The sequence below is a fragment of the Ahaetulla prasina genome, chromosome 2, assembly GCF_028640845.1.
Source record: "Ahaetulla prasina isolate Xishuangbanna chromosome 2, ASM2864084v1, whole genome shotgun sequence".
NCBI classification, from domain to species: Eukaryota; Metazoa; Chordata; class Lepidosauria; order Squamata; family Colubridae; genus Ahaetulla; species Ahaetulla prasina.
The window spans coordinates 144,064,594-144,080,036 of record NC_080540.1 but is presented as its reverse complement, the minus strand read 5'-3'; the positions used below and the strand labels follow the sequence as shown (position 1 = coordinate 144,080,036).

Sequence of the window (15,443 nt, the reverse complement as noted above, 5' to 3'; positions counted from 1 at the left end):
CAGAGCAACTGAAATGGTTTAAACTGAGAGATTCCCATGAGACAATTACTGTATAAAAACAACATCAATCAAATTGCCTTTGAACTAAGAATACCATTATTTGATGCATGTGACCTAAGTTAAATGAAAAGAACTGGAAAGAATATTGCAAGGTTATGGCTGGCTAGGAAAATGTTGTCGATAGGACAGAAATATTTCCTATCTGAATTAGTTCAAATAATGGGCTGCACTTTACAAGGCCTGCAAAAATGTGCACAGTCAAACCATGGCAAGCTGGTTCAGGCAGGCTTTAAATGGAATCTGAGGGTTGGGGTTTGGAAATGAAATTCCTAAAGTATTTCGGATAAAATCTTGTACGCTTTAGGAAGTGGGACAGTTGCTGAAGCGTGTTTCTTAAGATAGTTGAAGAAAAGTGAGAAAGAACGCTAGCTCTTAAAGTCATGACCTTTGTCGTCTACCCAGTAAGGATTAGAACAAGAGTGATGAAATGATGGTAGACAGTTACTTTAGTGGGCTGTAAATAAAAGATGAGATATTTCTTTACTAAGAAAGGGATAGAAAGCTAGGAGAAGGGAAGAGGAGAGAAGCAATAGACAGTGTAAAATAACAACAACAACAAAGGAAACAAAAAGGGGACAATCTGTATATATTAAAAGAAAAGATGGCTCTTTTGGAAAAGTAAATAGTCAAATTAGATTTTCCTGCTTTACCTCTACAGAAAACAATATTATATCTTATATATCTTATATTACTTAATATAAAATTATTATTACAGATTTAATTTTCTGCAATCAACTCTGAGTAACTGGAAGACAGAATATTAGCTCTACCTTATGCCTAAAATACTAACTTCCATGATAATCTTACAGTTCTTATATTGAGATTATTATTTTGGAGTAATGACAGTTTTAATATACCTACACTTACAGGTGCTCCTTGATTCACAACCACTTGTTCAGTGACCTTTTGAACTTGCCACAATACTGAATAAGTGTTACTTATAACCCGGTCTTGAATCTCATGTTCCTGCTATGGCAACATCCCAGCAGTCAGGCAGTCCCAATCTGGGCCCTTGGCTTGCAATTATGATGTTGCAACGTTGATAGTCACCTGACCTTCTTTGCCAAGTTTCTACTAGCAAAGTCAATTGGGAAGCCTGCAGGAGATCACAAATGGTGACCACATGATGTCCTTGCTTAATGGTCATGCTGAACTCACTTAACCAGGAAGTGCTTGAATTGCTGTCACAGTCATGTGACATCACATTTTACGACTCTGTCATTTAGCAATGGAAATTCCAATCTCAATTGCCGTTGCTAGAGAATAAACTATGGAAGCAAGAAGAAGAAACAGTTTTCCCTAGTATTGTCAGACCTTAAAACAAATTGGTTTTAAATGAATAGCTTATAGTACTACCAAGCAAAACTATTACGCAGCTACTCTGTCTTTGTTCCCTTAATGGATTTTCTGTGACAATTAAAATAATTGAAGAAGTGGGAAATCAAAGAAAAGGCAGAAAATAATGTCCAGTTTTTTATAAGAAAGGTTGCTGTGAGGATGGTGGAGAGTCAGCTGCAGAATACTCTACAAGAAACAGATTATCTAAATTCCTTATGCAGGTCTTTATTATCCTTTTTCCTCTACAGCACTGGTGTCAAACTCGATTGCATCACGGGCCAGACTGAGACGTATCCTGACTTTTTTGCCTTTGCGGAACCAAGGTGGGTGTGGCCTGGGTGTGACCTATCCAGCCCTGATAGGCCTGCTTTACCTTGTTAGGATGGCAGTTTCTGTTGTCATCTTCTTGGACTGCTGTTGTGACTGTTTTCCAACATCAAAGGCAGGAATAAAGTGACTGATGAATATGGAGTAATACTACATAATGAAAACTTAATGTTTGAGATTGCTTTCTATTGTCCAGGATGTCAGACTTACCAACCACAGTATGTGGCATGCTGCCCTCCGGCATGTTCTGAATGTGCGTTTTGATGCCAGATTGTGGATCTTGCATTTCTACCAACAAAACCTCCAACTGCAAATTGTAGTAGAGATGTATGAAGAATGAAACAAAAGGAAAAACAGTAAGAATTACATGAGTATGCAAAATAAACAGAAATATTATTCCTTAACTTAATTAAATGCACCAATAAGAAAAAGTAAACATTTAAACCACTGTTTTAAGTGTTTTATTACTGGAGACATTAGTTTTAAGTGTGGCTGATTAGTGACAGGTTGGTACACAAGAAAACCATCTCCATCCACAACATGGTGGTAGATGAACACTTTAACCTGGTGTCAGATCATTTCCTCATCAGAAGATGAATCACAGTTGCCCAGAACCTGTGTGGAGGCATTATTTTGGTTTGTCCTTGTTGCTTAATAGATCTGGATGCTTGTCAGAGAGTATTTGGGGTTTGCCCTGACAATTTAGTAAGACAGTTGTATCTCATGCCTGGTCAACCAGTAGAATGTGGAGGTAACCAAAGTATATGATACAATTGCCTCAGAGTAGCCTTTCTCCATTTGCCAGTCCTAGCCTGCTCCTTGGTTTACTGAGGAGTTGAAGGAAAAGAAGGGACTCAATAAATTTGGAATGATGTTGGCATAAAACCATAAATGGACATGACCAAGCACTGATAAAAGCCCAGGTTTAGAGTTACCCAGAGCAGAAAAAGATCAATTCTTCTTCTTGCTTATTTCATCCATAGACTGTCAATCAATATGTTGTCATGAAACCCAAACCCTGGATTTGTGGGAGAAATGGGCAAGCCATTGCTTCAACATTTACATCAAATGAAATTGTGCGGTTTAAAAGATAAAGTTGCTTGTATTCCGTTTGTAAGAAGCTGATGGAGATAAGGTTGTTTTTGAAGAAAGCAGAGAAAGCAATTTTTAAGAGATGTGGGTATAAAAGTTCACTAGGAAATTGGGACATTAAGGGTAAAAAGTTCAAGACTGGAAAAAAGGAAGGGTCTGCTGTTCCGATAAGTGAGTCAGCTTGGGCAAGCAGATTAGTTAACAGTTTTAACCACAAAGCCCAGTATATAGTGGAGAAATTAATTAACCGCTTGCCTCAATTTATTATGCTTATGCTGCAAGAATTGTAAGGAAACAAGAAATATAGGTTAAGTAATTAAAAAAAGGCACAAAAGGTAGTCTGGAAGAAGGGGAAGTGGGCGAAAGGTGAGGAAACAGATTAAGCAAAGGGAAATTCATGGAGAAACAGGGGTTCCGGGAAGTTTGCAACCCTGTGGTCTTCATCGAAGGGGGCTGCAGAGAGGGAATAAAAAGCTGGAGAAATGTATTCCTCCGTGTGCCTACATTGCTAGTCACCTGCTCTGCAAGAACGTTATTTTACATGCAATAAACTGCTTGCTGCTTCACTTCATGACTCTGTCAAATTTCTGACTGGTGAGTCTGTTTTCACAAGTTTGGTTTGGATACTAATGGGACATAGGCTATAATGATGTCTTGTAAAATTATCTAAGATTCTTTGGAGCTCATAAATCTGAAAAAATGGACAGGTCCTCTGTGTAATGCTATTATCTGTAAGATTGATGGACGGATGGACAGATGGACTGACTGACTGATTCCAGGCAGGTTTCTGTGGCTGATTTGGAAGATAATTAACACACCTTTTGAGGGAAGGCATGATACTTACTGTCTTGAAGAGACAGAAGTAGTACATAATCTGAAGAAGCCTTCCCTGGACCCAGATGTTCTTGATAACGTTAGTCCAATTTCCAACATCTGGGAAAGGTTGTGAGAAAAGTGGGTGGTTCAACTTCAGAGGAACCTGGAAGAAACAGATTATCTGTATCCTTTCCAGTTAGGTTGACTGGCAGAAACTGCATTTGTTTTTCTGCTACACAACCTTTATTGGAACTTGAATGGGAAGAGTGTATCCGTCTTGGTCTTTTTAGATCTCATGAATGTTTGACTTCAATGAAGCATTGCCTGCAGCAGTTGGAAGTTGGGGGGACCAATTCTGGAGACAGTTCCATAAATATGCAATCTTTGTGCCATGAAATTATAGCCCTGCTTCCCTCTCTAATCTATAATATTTTCTCCTTTAGAGTGCGCTCTATGTGGGTTTAGAAAGTAGAGGATGATTCTGACATAGAGAGGAAAGTATTGTTACCAAGGCAAAGAGTAGATAAACATTGCTTAAACCTGGGGGTTGGGGAGGGTTATGAAAATGTTTCACATAGACTGGTGGGTTCTAACCAGTTTTACCACCGGTTAGCTCACGCGTGCGTCAAACTTGCGTTTTGCGCAAGCGCATTGAGTAAAAAAACAGCTGAGGCATGGCAATCCACTCTGCCGCACCTTACAGCTGAGCTAAAAAACAAAGGAATAGAGGTAGGTATAGTGCGGGGGAGGGCGGGAGGGCCCAGATGACATTAGGAGCGAACCGGTTTGCTCTCATATCAAGATTTCTGCTACCAGCTCTCCCGAACCGGGGAGAACCAGTAGCAACCCACCACTGATCACATAGTATGTGAGACATACTTAATTCACATGACATATGGAAGAAAGAAGTACTTTCAGACTTGTTACTACAGCCAGTGTAACAGTGCAAAACAGTGCAAAAGTGTCATTCTTACCAGACCAAAAGGACTGACATGATTGGGCATTATGACACTGTTGCAGTTTTCATTGGCTCTAGTTTATTTCTTGACCCAATTTAATTTATCAGTCCTTACACATTCAAAACTTCTTCTCATATGTCCCTACATAATATACCAGAAGATAATTTTTGGGAGGCTTTGCTCTGGGTGTCCTTTCAGAGCAGTGAACCTTGGAGACATTCTTCTCAATCCTGGAACCATGCAGGGAAGCGCACCTAGTACAGTACAGTTTTTTTTTTCTGGAGGTTTGTTTTTCCAGGGATTATTCAGTGGGTTATCTTTCAATATATTTGGCAGGCAGTTGTTTTTACTGTTACATAATTTTAGGATTCTCATTTGAATTTTTATGCTTTGTTATATGGCTTTGCTTTGTCTTTTCATTTCTTATCGGATTATTTTAAAATTTGTTCTAAGACAGCCTTTGGCTTTGAAAGGTGTCATGCCAATTTTAAATATTGAAGATCTCCCAACTCCTAAAAACAATACTTTGTAAAATAAAGAATGCTTTTCATGTTATAAACAAATTCATAATAAAAATTGAAACTTGTCATAACGGGGGAAATAGATATGCCCCATAAATAAGCCCAACTCTTGGCAATTCTATGTGCAAGATCTTTCAATCTTTCACTACTTCTTTTAAGTTTTTCTATGCTCTGGTTGATATCAGCTTTGATGATGTCCATCCATCTTGTTTTTTGGTGGCCTGGTTTCCTTTTATCGCCAACTCTTCCAAACATAATTGCTTTCTCCAGTGAATTCCACTGCATGACATGGCCAAAGCAAGTGAGATGCAGTTTTTGTGATTTGGGTGTCAAAGAAAGCTCCATCAAATGGCAGAGATGAGATATGAAGTGAGCCCACTCTGCTGAGTCTTATGAGATGGGCAGAAACAATCAAAGGAAATACTGTAGCTACAATTCCCATCAGCTCCAACCAAGATGGCCAAAGGTTCAGAATCACAATTGGGAAGGACCATTGAAGTCATTGAATCCAATGCCTACTCAGTGGATGAGTCCAAATTAAATTCCAATAAAGCAAGGGGTTATGAAGATTACAGCTAAAACCAGCTGAGGGCACCAATTAGTCTACGTTTCAGACAAGAAGCTTAATAAGATTTTAAACGGTATGCCAGTAGTGATTGCTTACCATAAATACATGGATATTTAATGCTTCCATATCTACACCAGGTAACTGGTAGCCTCTGAAAGTCACTAAAAAGCTTTGGCTGGCTGATAAATTATCTGCTTCTAGTTTTGGAGCAGATCTAGTAATTAGTAATTAACACTGACTCACAAATAGTTGGACGGTAGTTTTGGATCTGTTTAACAGAGTACGTACTAAACTGCAATATCAAGCATCTTATTCCCTCACTCAAATGTTATTTTTATTTTTCTGAATTAAACTCACCCATTTCGTGAACAGTTTTACTTTTCCCATGTTTAAAGACTATACATCCAGTTCCCTTAAAAAAAAAAAACTTTACTGTACTTATATTCATTGTACCAGAAACCTGAAGACAAATGAGATGTCTCTCTATATATATCTAGGGCTAGGCGTTACTATATTCAGAAAACTTTAAAATCTCTTAAATTGGCATAATACCAATTGAATGAATAAGCTGTTGATCTTAAGTTATGTCCCCACAGGTTTGCAGGACCTGGTTGTTTCTACCCTGCACTTGCCTAGATCTTATTGTTATTAGCCCTGTTAATACATGACGCAATGAGAGATTTAGTCAATTAGCAGGCTTATTACAGGAGCCTCACACCGATTAGGATTGAGAGGGTGTGATTGACAGAAGGTCATCTTGTAGGCTTCATCCTGTAACCTAAGGGAGGATTAGAACCTGACTCTTCCTGTTCTTAGACCAAATCTTTATCCATCACACTATGCTAGCTGTCCAATTTAATTAATAGTTACAGAAATAAACAAGGAATCAGATCTTAAGTAATACCAGGAGTGGTTGTTTATCATAAATGCATAGAGATACTATAGACCAGTGGTGGCGAATCTTTTACTCACCAAGTGCCAAACAGGTATACGCTTTGCACGTGTGTGTACCATCTGCACTCCTCCCCATGGGCCGTGCACACAACCGCATCATCTGTGCATGCATGCAGGTCTGTGCATGCATGCAGGTTTCACATGGCTCTCCCCATGTGCTGCATGCACAATCGCACCATCTGCACATGGACATGATTTTCAGGTGCGCAATGCACATTCGCGAACACTGCCTGTGCATGCACATGCTGCATGCAAATACTCACGTGCGCATGCGCAAATGCGCATGCACGTGCAGGAAAGCTCTGAAGACCAGCTGGGTCCCCTGAATTGCACGCATGCACACCGGAGGCCCAAACACCAGCTGGGGAGCGCGCGCATGCACAGCTGTAGGTGAGTTGGGTGACAGCTCGCGTGCCCAGAAAGATGGCTCTGCATGCCACCTCGGGCACACGTGCCATAGGTCCTCCATCACGAACACGGAATGAGAACCTGTCATCTTTTAGCAGCTGCTGAACTATAATCCCTGGCTATGCCATTATAATCAGCATTTTAGATAGTAGGAGTTGTAATTCAGCAACATTTGGGGTCACAAGTTTTCCTTCCTTGTATAGGTAGTGCTCAATTTACAACCAAAATTGAACCCAACATTTCTGTTGCTAAACGAGACACTTGTTCAATGAGTTATACCCCATTTTACATTTTGCTAGTTAAGTCGAGGACTACCTGTAATAGAAAAAGACACACACACAAAATCACAAGAGTTCATTTTTCAATCCAAAAATCTTAGTGTAACCCCATTCAAGTAAAACTGAACTCCACAAATAGTTTATATTATGGACTTCTTAGTGTCTTTTTTCCATATTTATTGAAGATAGGTTTCATATAGTTTGATTTTTTGGCATTATCCAAGTGGTAAATGGATATTTTAGTTCTCAAAGCTTTTTTTTTTTAATTTGCATTTATATCCCGCCCTTCTCCGAAGACTCAGGGCGGCTTACACTATGTTAGCAATAGTCTTCATCCTATTTGTATATTTATATACAAAGTCAACTTATTGCCCCCAACAATCTGGGTCCTCATTTTACCTACCTTATAAAGGATGGAAGGCTGAGTCAACCTTGGGCCTGGTGGGACTAGAACCTGCAGTAATTGCAAGCAGCTGCTGTTAATAACAGACTGCATTAGAAGTCTGAGCCACAGAGGCCCTATTTTATAACATTATAAAATGTTTTCTGCAACATTTCTTGAGAAGTAAATTAGATTTCCCCAAGAATATTTATCATCCAACTCTGTACTGTACTGCATTGGAAATGAGCTATCTTTTTTTTTTTTTGGAAACTTTTTGATTGTCTCCCAGTAATTTTATTTATTTCACAAATAGAAGCACTGCCATTGGTAGCATATAAATATTTAAAACATATACAAACAAAGTAATAAATTTAAACTGCAAAATACTATGCAATTTTGCTGGATAAATAATGGATAACTGTAGGTGAAAAATATTAAGAAGGTTGCACAGAAACTCTGAAAACATGTTCCTATTAAAACACTGCTCTAAATTACTGAAGACAGGCCTGGCCTATTTTCTTAAGGAATTCCAGAGAAAAGTCCAGTATTGTCAAGCAATGTACCTCTTCTGCTAATACAATCCATTAGAAGGCATTAAAAACCATAGTAAGTATAGAAAGTAATATGGGCTCCAGATACACGAAACTACAATTTCTAGGAGATGCAGGAAATGTAACCCATAGCAAAAGCATTATAAGACATATGACAAATATTTTTAAAATATAGTTTAGTGAGCTAATATATTCCTCCTGGTTGGCAACATTTACAAACCTCTGATATCGTTATATTTTCATAGTTACATAGGCGTTGCCATTTTTTTTACAAAAAAAATAGTCAGATCTTGCCCCAAAAATCTTACGAGATTATCTGCATTTTATAATCCAGTTGTGATATTTATCTTCAGGAAATGATAGTGATGATCACTATTTGGCGACAGGCTTATTTGCTACCAATCTGATATTAAATCAGCAGCAGAATGATTGCAGGGCTTATTAAAGAGGAAGGATAACCTGCAAATATTGATGAGCATTTCCCCCCCTAAAGCTTTTGTTTTATATTTTTAAATTCTTTTTTTTTTCTAGCATTTTCCCCGCAGTTGCAGAGTGCACTTTTTGCATTAACCAAGTGTTGATCTATTGGTTGCAACAGAAATCAACTAACTACTTTTTCACCCAAGTATGACATCTTGGGCCAAGAGATAATGATTGGCCCTAAGTCACCTAGCTGGCTTTCATGCCTACGGTGGAACTAGAACTCACAGTCTACAGTTTCTAGTCTGGAGCCTTATTTACTAGACCAAACTATCTCTTTCCTAAAGCTATATAAGGCCATCAAATTATGGCCCCATTTCTTGTTTTCCCTTAGAGATGTGACCTACAGATAAAGTACATCTAATATTGTACAATGCTGTAATGTGACTTGTTTAGTCTTGGCTTATTATGAAACCAAGCATCACAATTTATAAAGCAAATATATGAGTGATATGTGAACCAATTATTGTGAGTTATTCAGTAATTCATATACAGTGGATGCATTTCTCTCGCCAAAGGTTGGGAGTCAGGCATTCCCGTACACATTCATTCCTTTATAAGTTTATTCAAAATTTGATTTTATTTCTCTTTTGGGAGGTTGGTCTATCCCTCAGGAAGAAGGACTGGGTGCTCTTGGCAAATGCTTTTATGCTAATTGGACAGGAAAGTGGCAATATTGTTGTTGGCATTTAAAAAAAATTTTAATTTCCAGAAAAACAGTATGGTCAGACTTATCTCTCCTATTTACTGTGGTTCAGGTTTGGATGCCAAGTGAGGAGCTCTATAAAAAATAGATGGTGGTATCAGAAATTACTAAGCTGTTACCCAGCAACAGGAGGCAAGGCCAGGATTGAAGGCCAAGAGGGCTTCTGAACAGGAGGTTTGGAACCCCCTGTGTTTTATAGTACAAACCAGCTGTTCTGCTGCATCATCATTAAGCAAACTATAGTTTATTCAGATTCACTTTGAAAAAACTTCCCCAATCTTCCAACTACTTCTAGCTAATACTGGGAATTTAGTTCAGCGTATCACGTTTGGGCAATTCTGGGGAAGTATCCTATTAAAGTGGGTAAAATGCAGTCATGGCTTAGTGATGTTTAAATTAATGTTTTGTGGATCCAAGACTCTATCAAAATGTATACACACATTCTCGTCACATCTTATGTTATTTTATGTGGCATTTAGTCATTTGCTAAATTTCAAATGTCCTCATGATAAAAGTATATCTCCAGAGATGTAATATAATATCCACTCAAAATAGTGTCTATTATAAATGATTATATATTAATCAAGATCTTTACATGCATTGGATTCAATTTCATTTGTTTCAATGTCTGAGGTCTTATTATAATACTCTAAGGATTATATGTATTTTCTTCCCTTCAAATTACCCAAGAAGAAATCAAGTAAGAAGATAGTGAAAATGGATGTTTGAGGTTAAAATGTCAGCCTCGTGAAATAGTCCAGACTATCCCAAATGGGATAGAAGAATACCCAAATGAACTAATCCCACTTTATTGTAAGATTACATTAGTGGAATCATGCAAGATTCTGTAATTTCTCCCCTTCTCTGTTTTTAGTCTGTGGAAAACTAAGAAGGGTCCCCTCTTAAATGCTTCCCTCACTTTCCCCTCATTTGTAGAATAAACTACCTTTTATCAGACTGTTCCCTAGACCAGGGGTCTCCAACCTTGGCAACTTTAAGACTAGTGGACTTCAACTCCCAGAATTCCTCAGCCAGCTTTGCTGAGGGATTCTGGGAGCTGGAAGTCCACAAGTCTTAAATTTTCCAAGGTTGGAGACCTCTGCCCTAGAATGTGGGTCCACTTCCTGTCACCCAAGGTCATTCTTGTACACCCATAACAATCATGACAGCATCTGGGAAGAAGGATAAGACATTGTGGCATCTCTCTTTGCACATGTAAATATATATATTTGCAATGTGGAACGAATATTATGGCGGAAGAAACTTAGATTTCTCCTCACTGTTCTTTTTAAACCCATATTTTTGCCAGCTTTTCTTAATTACTGCTCAGCAAAAAAAGTGATGTGAGTGTCCTAGCACATACACTTGGAAGTAGTAGGATTAACAGCTACAATCCCAAGAATCTTTACAGTGCAATGAAGGAACCACAAGAAAACTAACTCTTTGTTGCCCACTAGTGGTTGACTGGACTTTTGCAGCCTAGATCTGATAGCCCTAAATTGGGACATAGTTTGTGTCTCTGTAAATTCAAATTCAGCACAATAAACCTCGGACAACAAAAGGGGAACATTCACAGGAGAAGAATTAGCTTCATGCCTTGTCTGCTTAACCTTTTTCTACATTCTAGCACTGTTTTCTACAGATGCTTTGGGGAAAGGAGATAATAATAAATTCATAACTAGTTATACATCAACATATTGTCAGAAGGTGATGGAAGATTATAGGGCATTAACCTTAAAGGCTGAGCAAACCGCTGCCAATAAAAGGAGTATTTGACTTCTTCATCAAAGCAGCTATGAAAAGGCAGGGAATAGATCTCTGTCAATTACATTTATATATCACTTTTCCTTTTCATAAAAAAATCCCAAAGTAATTTACAACATCGTACTACTATTATTTTATTTATTATGATTATATTATATTATACCTTGATGAACGTATCTTTTCTTTTATGTACACTGAGAGCATATGCACCAAGACAAATTCCTTGTGTGTCCAATCACACTTGGCCAATAAAATTCTATTCTATTCTATTAGACAAATCTTGATATGCAGTAACAGTAACAAAGTTGGAAGGGACCTTGGAGGTCATCTAGTCCAACTCACGCAGTCATCTACTCAGCTCACACAGGAGACGTGTACTAGGGATTCAAACCGCCGACCTTTCTGATCAACAAGCTCAGTGTTTTAGCCACTGGGCTACCTAGTCATATAAAATAATACCTGGCAATCAACAAGTCTCACGTCACTGGCAGAAACATCCCACATCTGGAACTATCCAAGTCTCAAAAGAAAGAGAATTGCACAGTGGGTTTCATGGTAAAAATGCTCTTTTTTGCCCTATGGGCCAAGAAATGCAAATGGTGGTATGATAGCAATGAATACTCTGAAAAGCATGAAGGGTTTTTATGAAAAAGGAAATTCCTTAAATAAATTGGTGCTAATCTCCTTAGTCTTAAAGACCAATAATACTCCTATAAACATGGTTTCGTAGGCACTGCAAAAATATCAACGAAGTCTCCTTTTGAACAACCTAATTAAGTTTACTTCATACTTTAAAAAAAAGTCACCAATTTTAGAAGGCAAATTGGTAGTCTTTTTTTTTTAAGTATGAAGTAAACTTGGTTAGGTTGCATATCATAACTCAAATCATTCAAAATCAATATCAATTCATTCAAAAAAGAAAGTCAAGATATCACGGATAAAGGACAAAATGTAGACAGAAGCACAAATAACATTCCGTAAAACATAGAAAAACGTGTTAAGAAAAAGAACCCTGCTTGGCCCCGCTAGCCACTAACCAGGAATGAAAGCCAAGTAAATCTTGGCTAGATTCAACACGATGTACTTCTTCTTGACATTCTATATTAGGACTGTTGCTATAGAGAAGTCCCTACCTCATGTCACTGCCAACTGTATTTGAAATAAAAATATGATGGTGAGCATGAGTAGATTGGTATAAGGGAAGGAGTTCCTTTAGCGGTTCCATAGGGAAGAGAAGGCAAGGTAGATATTTTTAATTTTATTTATCACATTTTTGAATCACCCATCTCTCTCACACAGAGAGGCCCAGGATAACCTATATTGAGGAATAAGTGCAATGCTGTAAACTTCAAGGGCTGGGACTTTCATGTTTTAAATTACTTTACCGAGAGGGATGAAAAATTAAACTGTTTTCAAATGCAGAAGTTCTGAAAAAGAAATAAAAGCAGCATGGACATGCAAAATAGCAGTGACTATAATTAACAAGAATAACAAAGCCTTCAAAAGCTTATAGACACCCATACTTATCAAGGTTATTTTAAGCAGCTTAGAGAGGTGGCTCTGTAACAGGTTGCTGTCCTTTTGAAATGCCAAAAAATACAAAAGACATCACACTACAGTAAAGGTCCACGCAAAGAAAAAACAAATAAACAGAGGCAATTAAATCACTACCAAAGACTGAACTAGTGACAAGATTTTTTAAAGACTGTCACAAATCACACACCTACTAGGAGATTTTTTTTTTTTAAAAAAAACCTCTCTTACAGCCAAACCTTGGTGGTACAGCATATCAATCGGATGCTTTAGAGCTGTGCCCGCGGTTTCCCGTTCTTCCATTTATAAGATACTGTAGGTGCTAAAACTAAAATAAACATTGAAAATGAGACTGGCTTTGTTACCTTTTTCAAGAATGCCATTCTTGGCCTGTACCGCTGTCCTTGATCTATCTGCGTGATGGTCATCGCGATCTACTTTATTAAGCAAAAGATTTTTTTTTAAAAAAGCAATAAATGCGTTTTCACCAATTGCAGAGGAAAAGGTGATGCTAGTCTTAGGGATTTCAAGCAAACTGCATTACAGTACTGAAACTCGGCAGGCTACGGAATAAAAGCCGTGGAAGCAGACACGGTCTTGCTGTATCCAATCAAAACGGGGCACTCTGGTTTTATTTCCATGAGCAGGGTTGTGCTTCCTACCGGTCAGCATTAGGGGGAGCCCTTTCATCTTTTTACAAGACTGAGCTGGTAGCAAACAGAATTTGCCTTGTTCTATCTAAATAATGCTTAATAAATAAAAATTAATTAATTAATAATGCTAGGGTTAGAAAGTGTTAGCAAAATGCACATCACCATACGATAAAATTAGGAGAGGAAATCTGCATGCTGCTTGGTTGAACAGATTCACAGGCACATTTTTTTTCACATTTAAATATAATGTGAGACCTTACAATCCGTTTTATTTGTAGTTTGATTTACTCACACCCGTGGAAATAATACTGAATATGAGACCAAACTAAAGATTTGTTCCTTTTTAAAAAAATTATCCTACCTTTCTTTAGAAAGCTCAAAGCACTTGATATACGAGTCGGGTCAGCTACTTTAATCAACATGCTACATTAGCTGATCTGATATTGGAATAAACGTGTAACTGGAAATGATGAAATAAGTAAGATTCTTGCAAGTATAGTTATAACAGCCCTGCTCCAAATAACTTGTGGCTTACTGCCTGGTTGTAGGGAACACAAAGCTAAAACCACTGAACGGTTGGTCTGTGTATTGCATAAATAAATCCAAGAAATATTTTTAAATAACAGTTTATAGATAAAGATATATAAACTTATTTATTTATTAAAATTTCTATGCCATTGTATTCCCAAGGGCTCAAATAAATGATACAGATGCTGATAAATAAATTTAATAAATATTATTACATACACTCACACACGCACGCACACACATACTTTTATTGCTTTTAATCTTGTAAGCTGTCCAGAATCACTTTGTGGTGAAATGGGCAGCAAATAAATTTAATAATAAATAATGATGATGATTGGTGTATGCATTATTTTTTATTCCATAGGAAGAAGTCCAGCCAGCTATCCAGGTAATTACTTTGTATTTATCAAAGAAAGCCATACAGAACACCACACAGAACACTGGAGGAACAACTAGAAACTCAATTACCTAAAAATTACATGCTGAATATTACATATTTTTACATAGACAGGTTTATTAAAATGCTTAAGTCATACATGTAAAATGTTTTAAGTTCTGATTCAACTGTTTTATGAAAGAAATTGATGTTTGTAATGCTTCTTTTGCTCTTGAACTGGCATTTAGGTCCGTGACAAAATATTGTGAGGAGTTGCCATTTTTCCTCATTTGTTCTATGGATACCACTGACTATTACGTGTGGATTGATGCAGTGGTGAAATCCAAATTTTTTACTACCCATTCTGTGGGTGTGGCTTGGTGGGCGTGGCAGGGGAAGGATATTGCAAACTCTCTATTCCCACCCCACTCCAGAGGTGGTCAGCCAGAGGTGGTATTTGCCAGTTCTCCCAACTACTCAAAATTTCCACTATCGGTTCTCCAAACTGCTCAAAATTTCTGTTACCGGTTCTCCAGAACCTGTCAGAACCTGCTAGATTTTACCCCTGATTTGATGGTACTCTTTAAAGATAATTATCATTCTTTGCACTTCCTACATATAATTTTCTTTTGACTTTTCCTTCTATGTTCCCTCTCCCAAATCTGGGAATAAAGTTATCAATCTGGACAACCATAAAATGACAGCAAAGAAATACCAATCTAGCAGCCTAATTGGGAGAATAGGTAATACTACTCTCTTAGCATATATTCCATTTAATTGATGAAGAAAATTTAGGTATAAAATTCATCATAATAAACAGCTGAATTCACAAAACAGCTTAGGTAATGGTAAAATCATTTTGGATACTTTGTAGTTTGGCATATCTTGGGGAATTTAGTCATTGTTTTAGAATGTTATATGAATCAAACCATCATATTTTAAATTTTAAATCTTTTATTTGGCCTTTTTCTAATATGCTCGGTTTTAAATTGTTGTTTTAATTGTATATTTCTTATGTTTTTATCTTTTGGCTGTACGCCGCCCTGAGTCCTTCGGGAGAAGGGCGGTATAAAAATTTAATAAATAAATAAATAAAATAAATAAATATTCATCTATAGTCTAAATTTTTTTATTTGGATATAATATTTA

General features: G+C 37.3%; 1 protein-coding gene across 1 annotated transcript in view; it reads right to left on the bottom strand.

The window, feature by feature from the left end:
• The window catches only part of RGS9 (regulator of G protein signaling 9), a 67,247-nt gene extending 53,929 nt beyond the window's left edge, over positions 1-13,318 (bottom strand). The window contains exons 1-2 of the mRNA XM_058166527.1: positions 13,103-13,318; positions 1,936-2,032 (exon numbers count right to left, since the gene is read on the bottom strand). Of these exons, the coding sequence (XP_058022510.1) occupies positions 1,936-2,032; positions 13,103-13,165 (160 nt within the window). The 5' untranslated portion in view covers positions 13,166-13,318. The remainder of the gene's footprint in view (positions 1-1,935; positions 2,033-13,102) is intronic.
• Between the last annotated feature and the right edge of the window lie 2,125 nt (positions 13,319-15,443).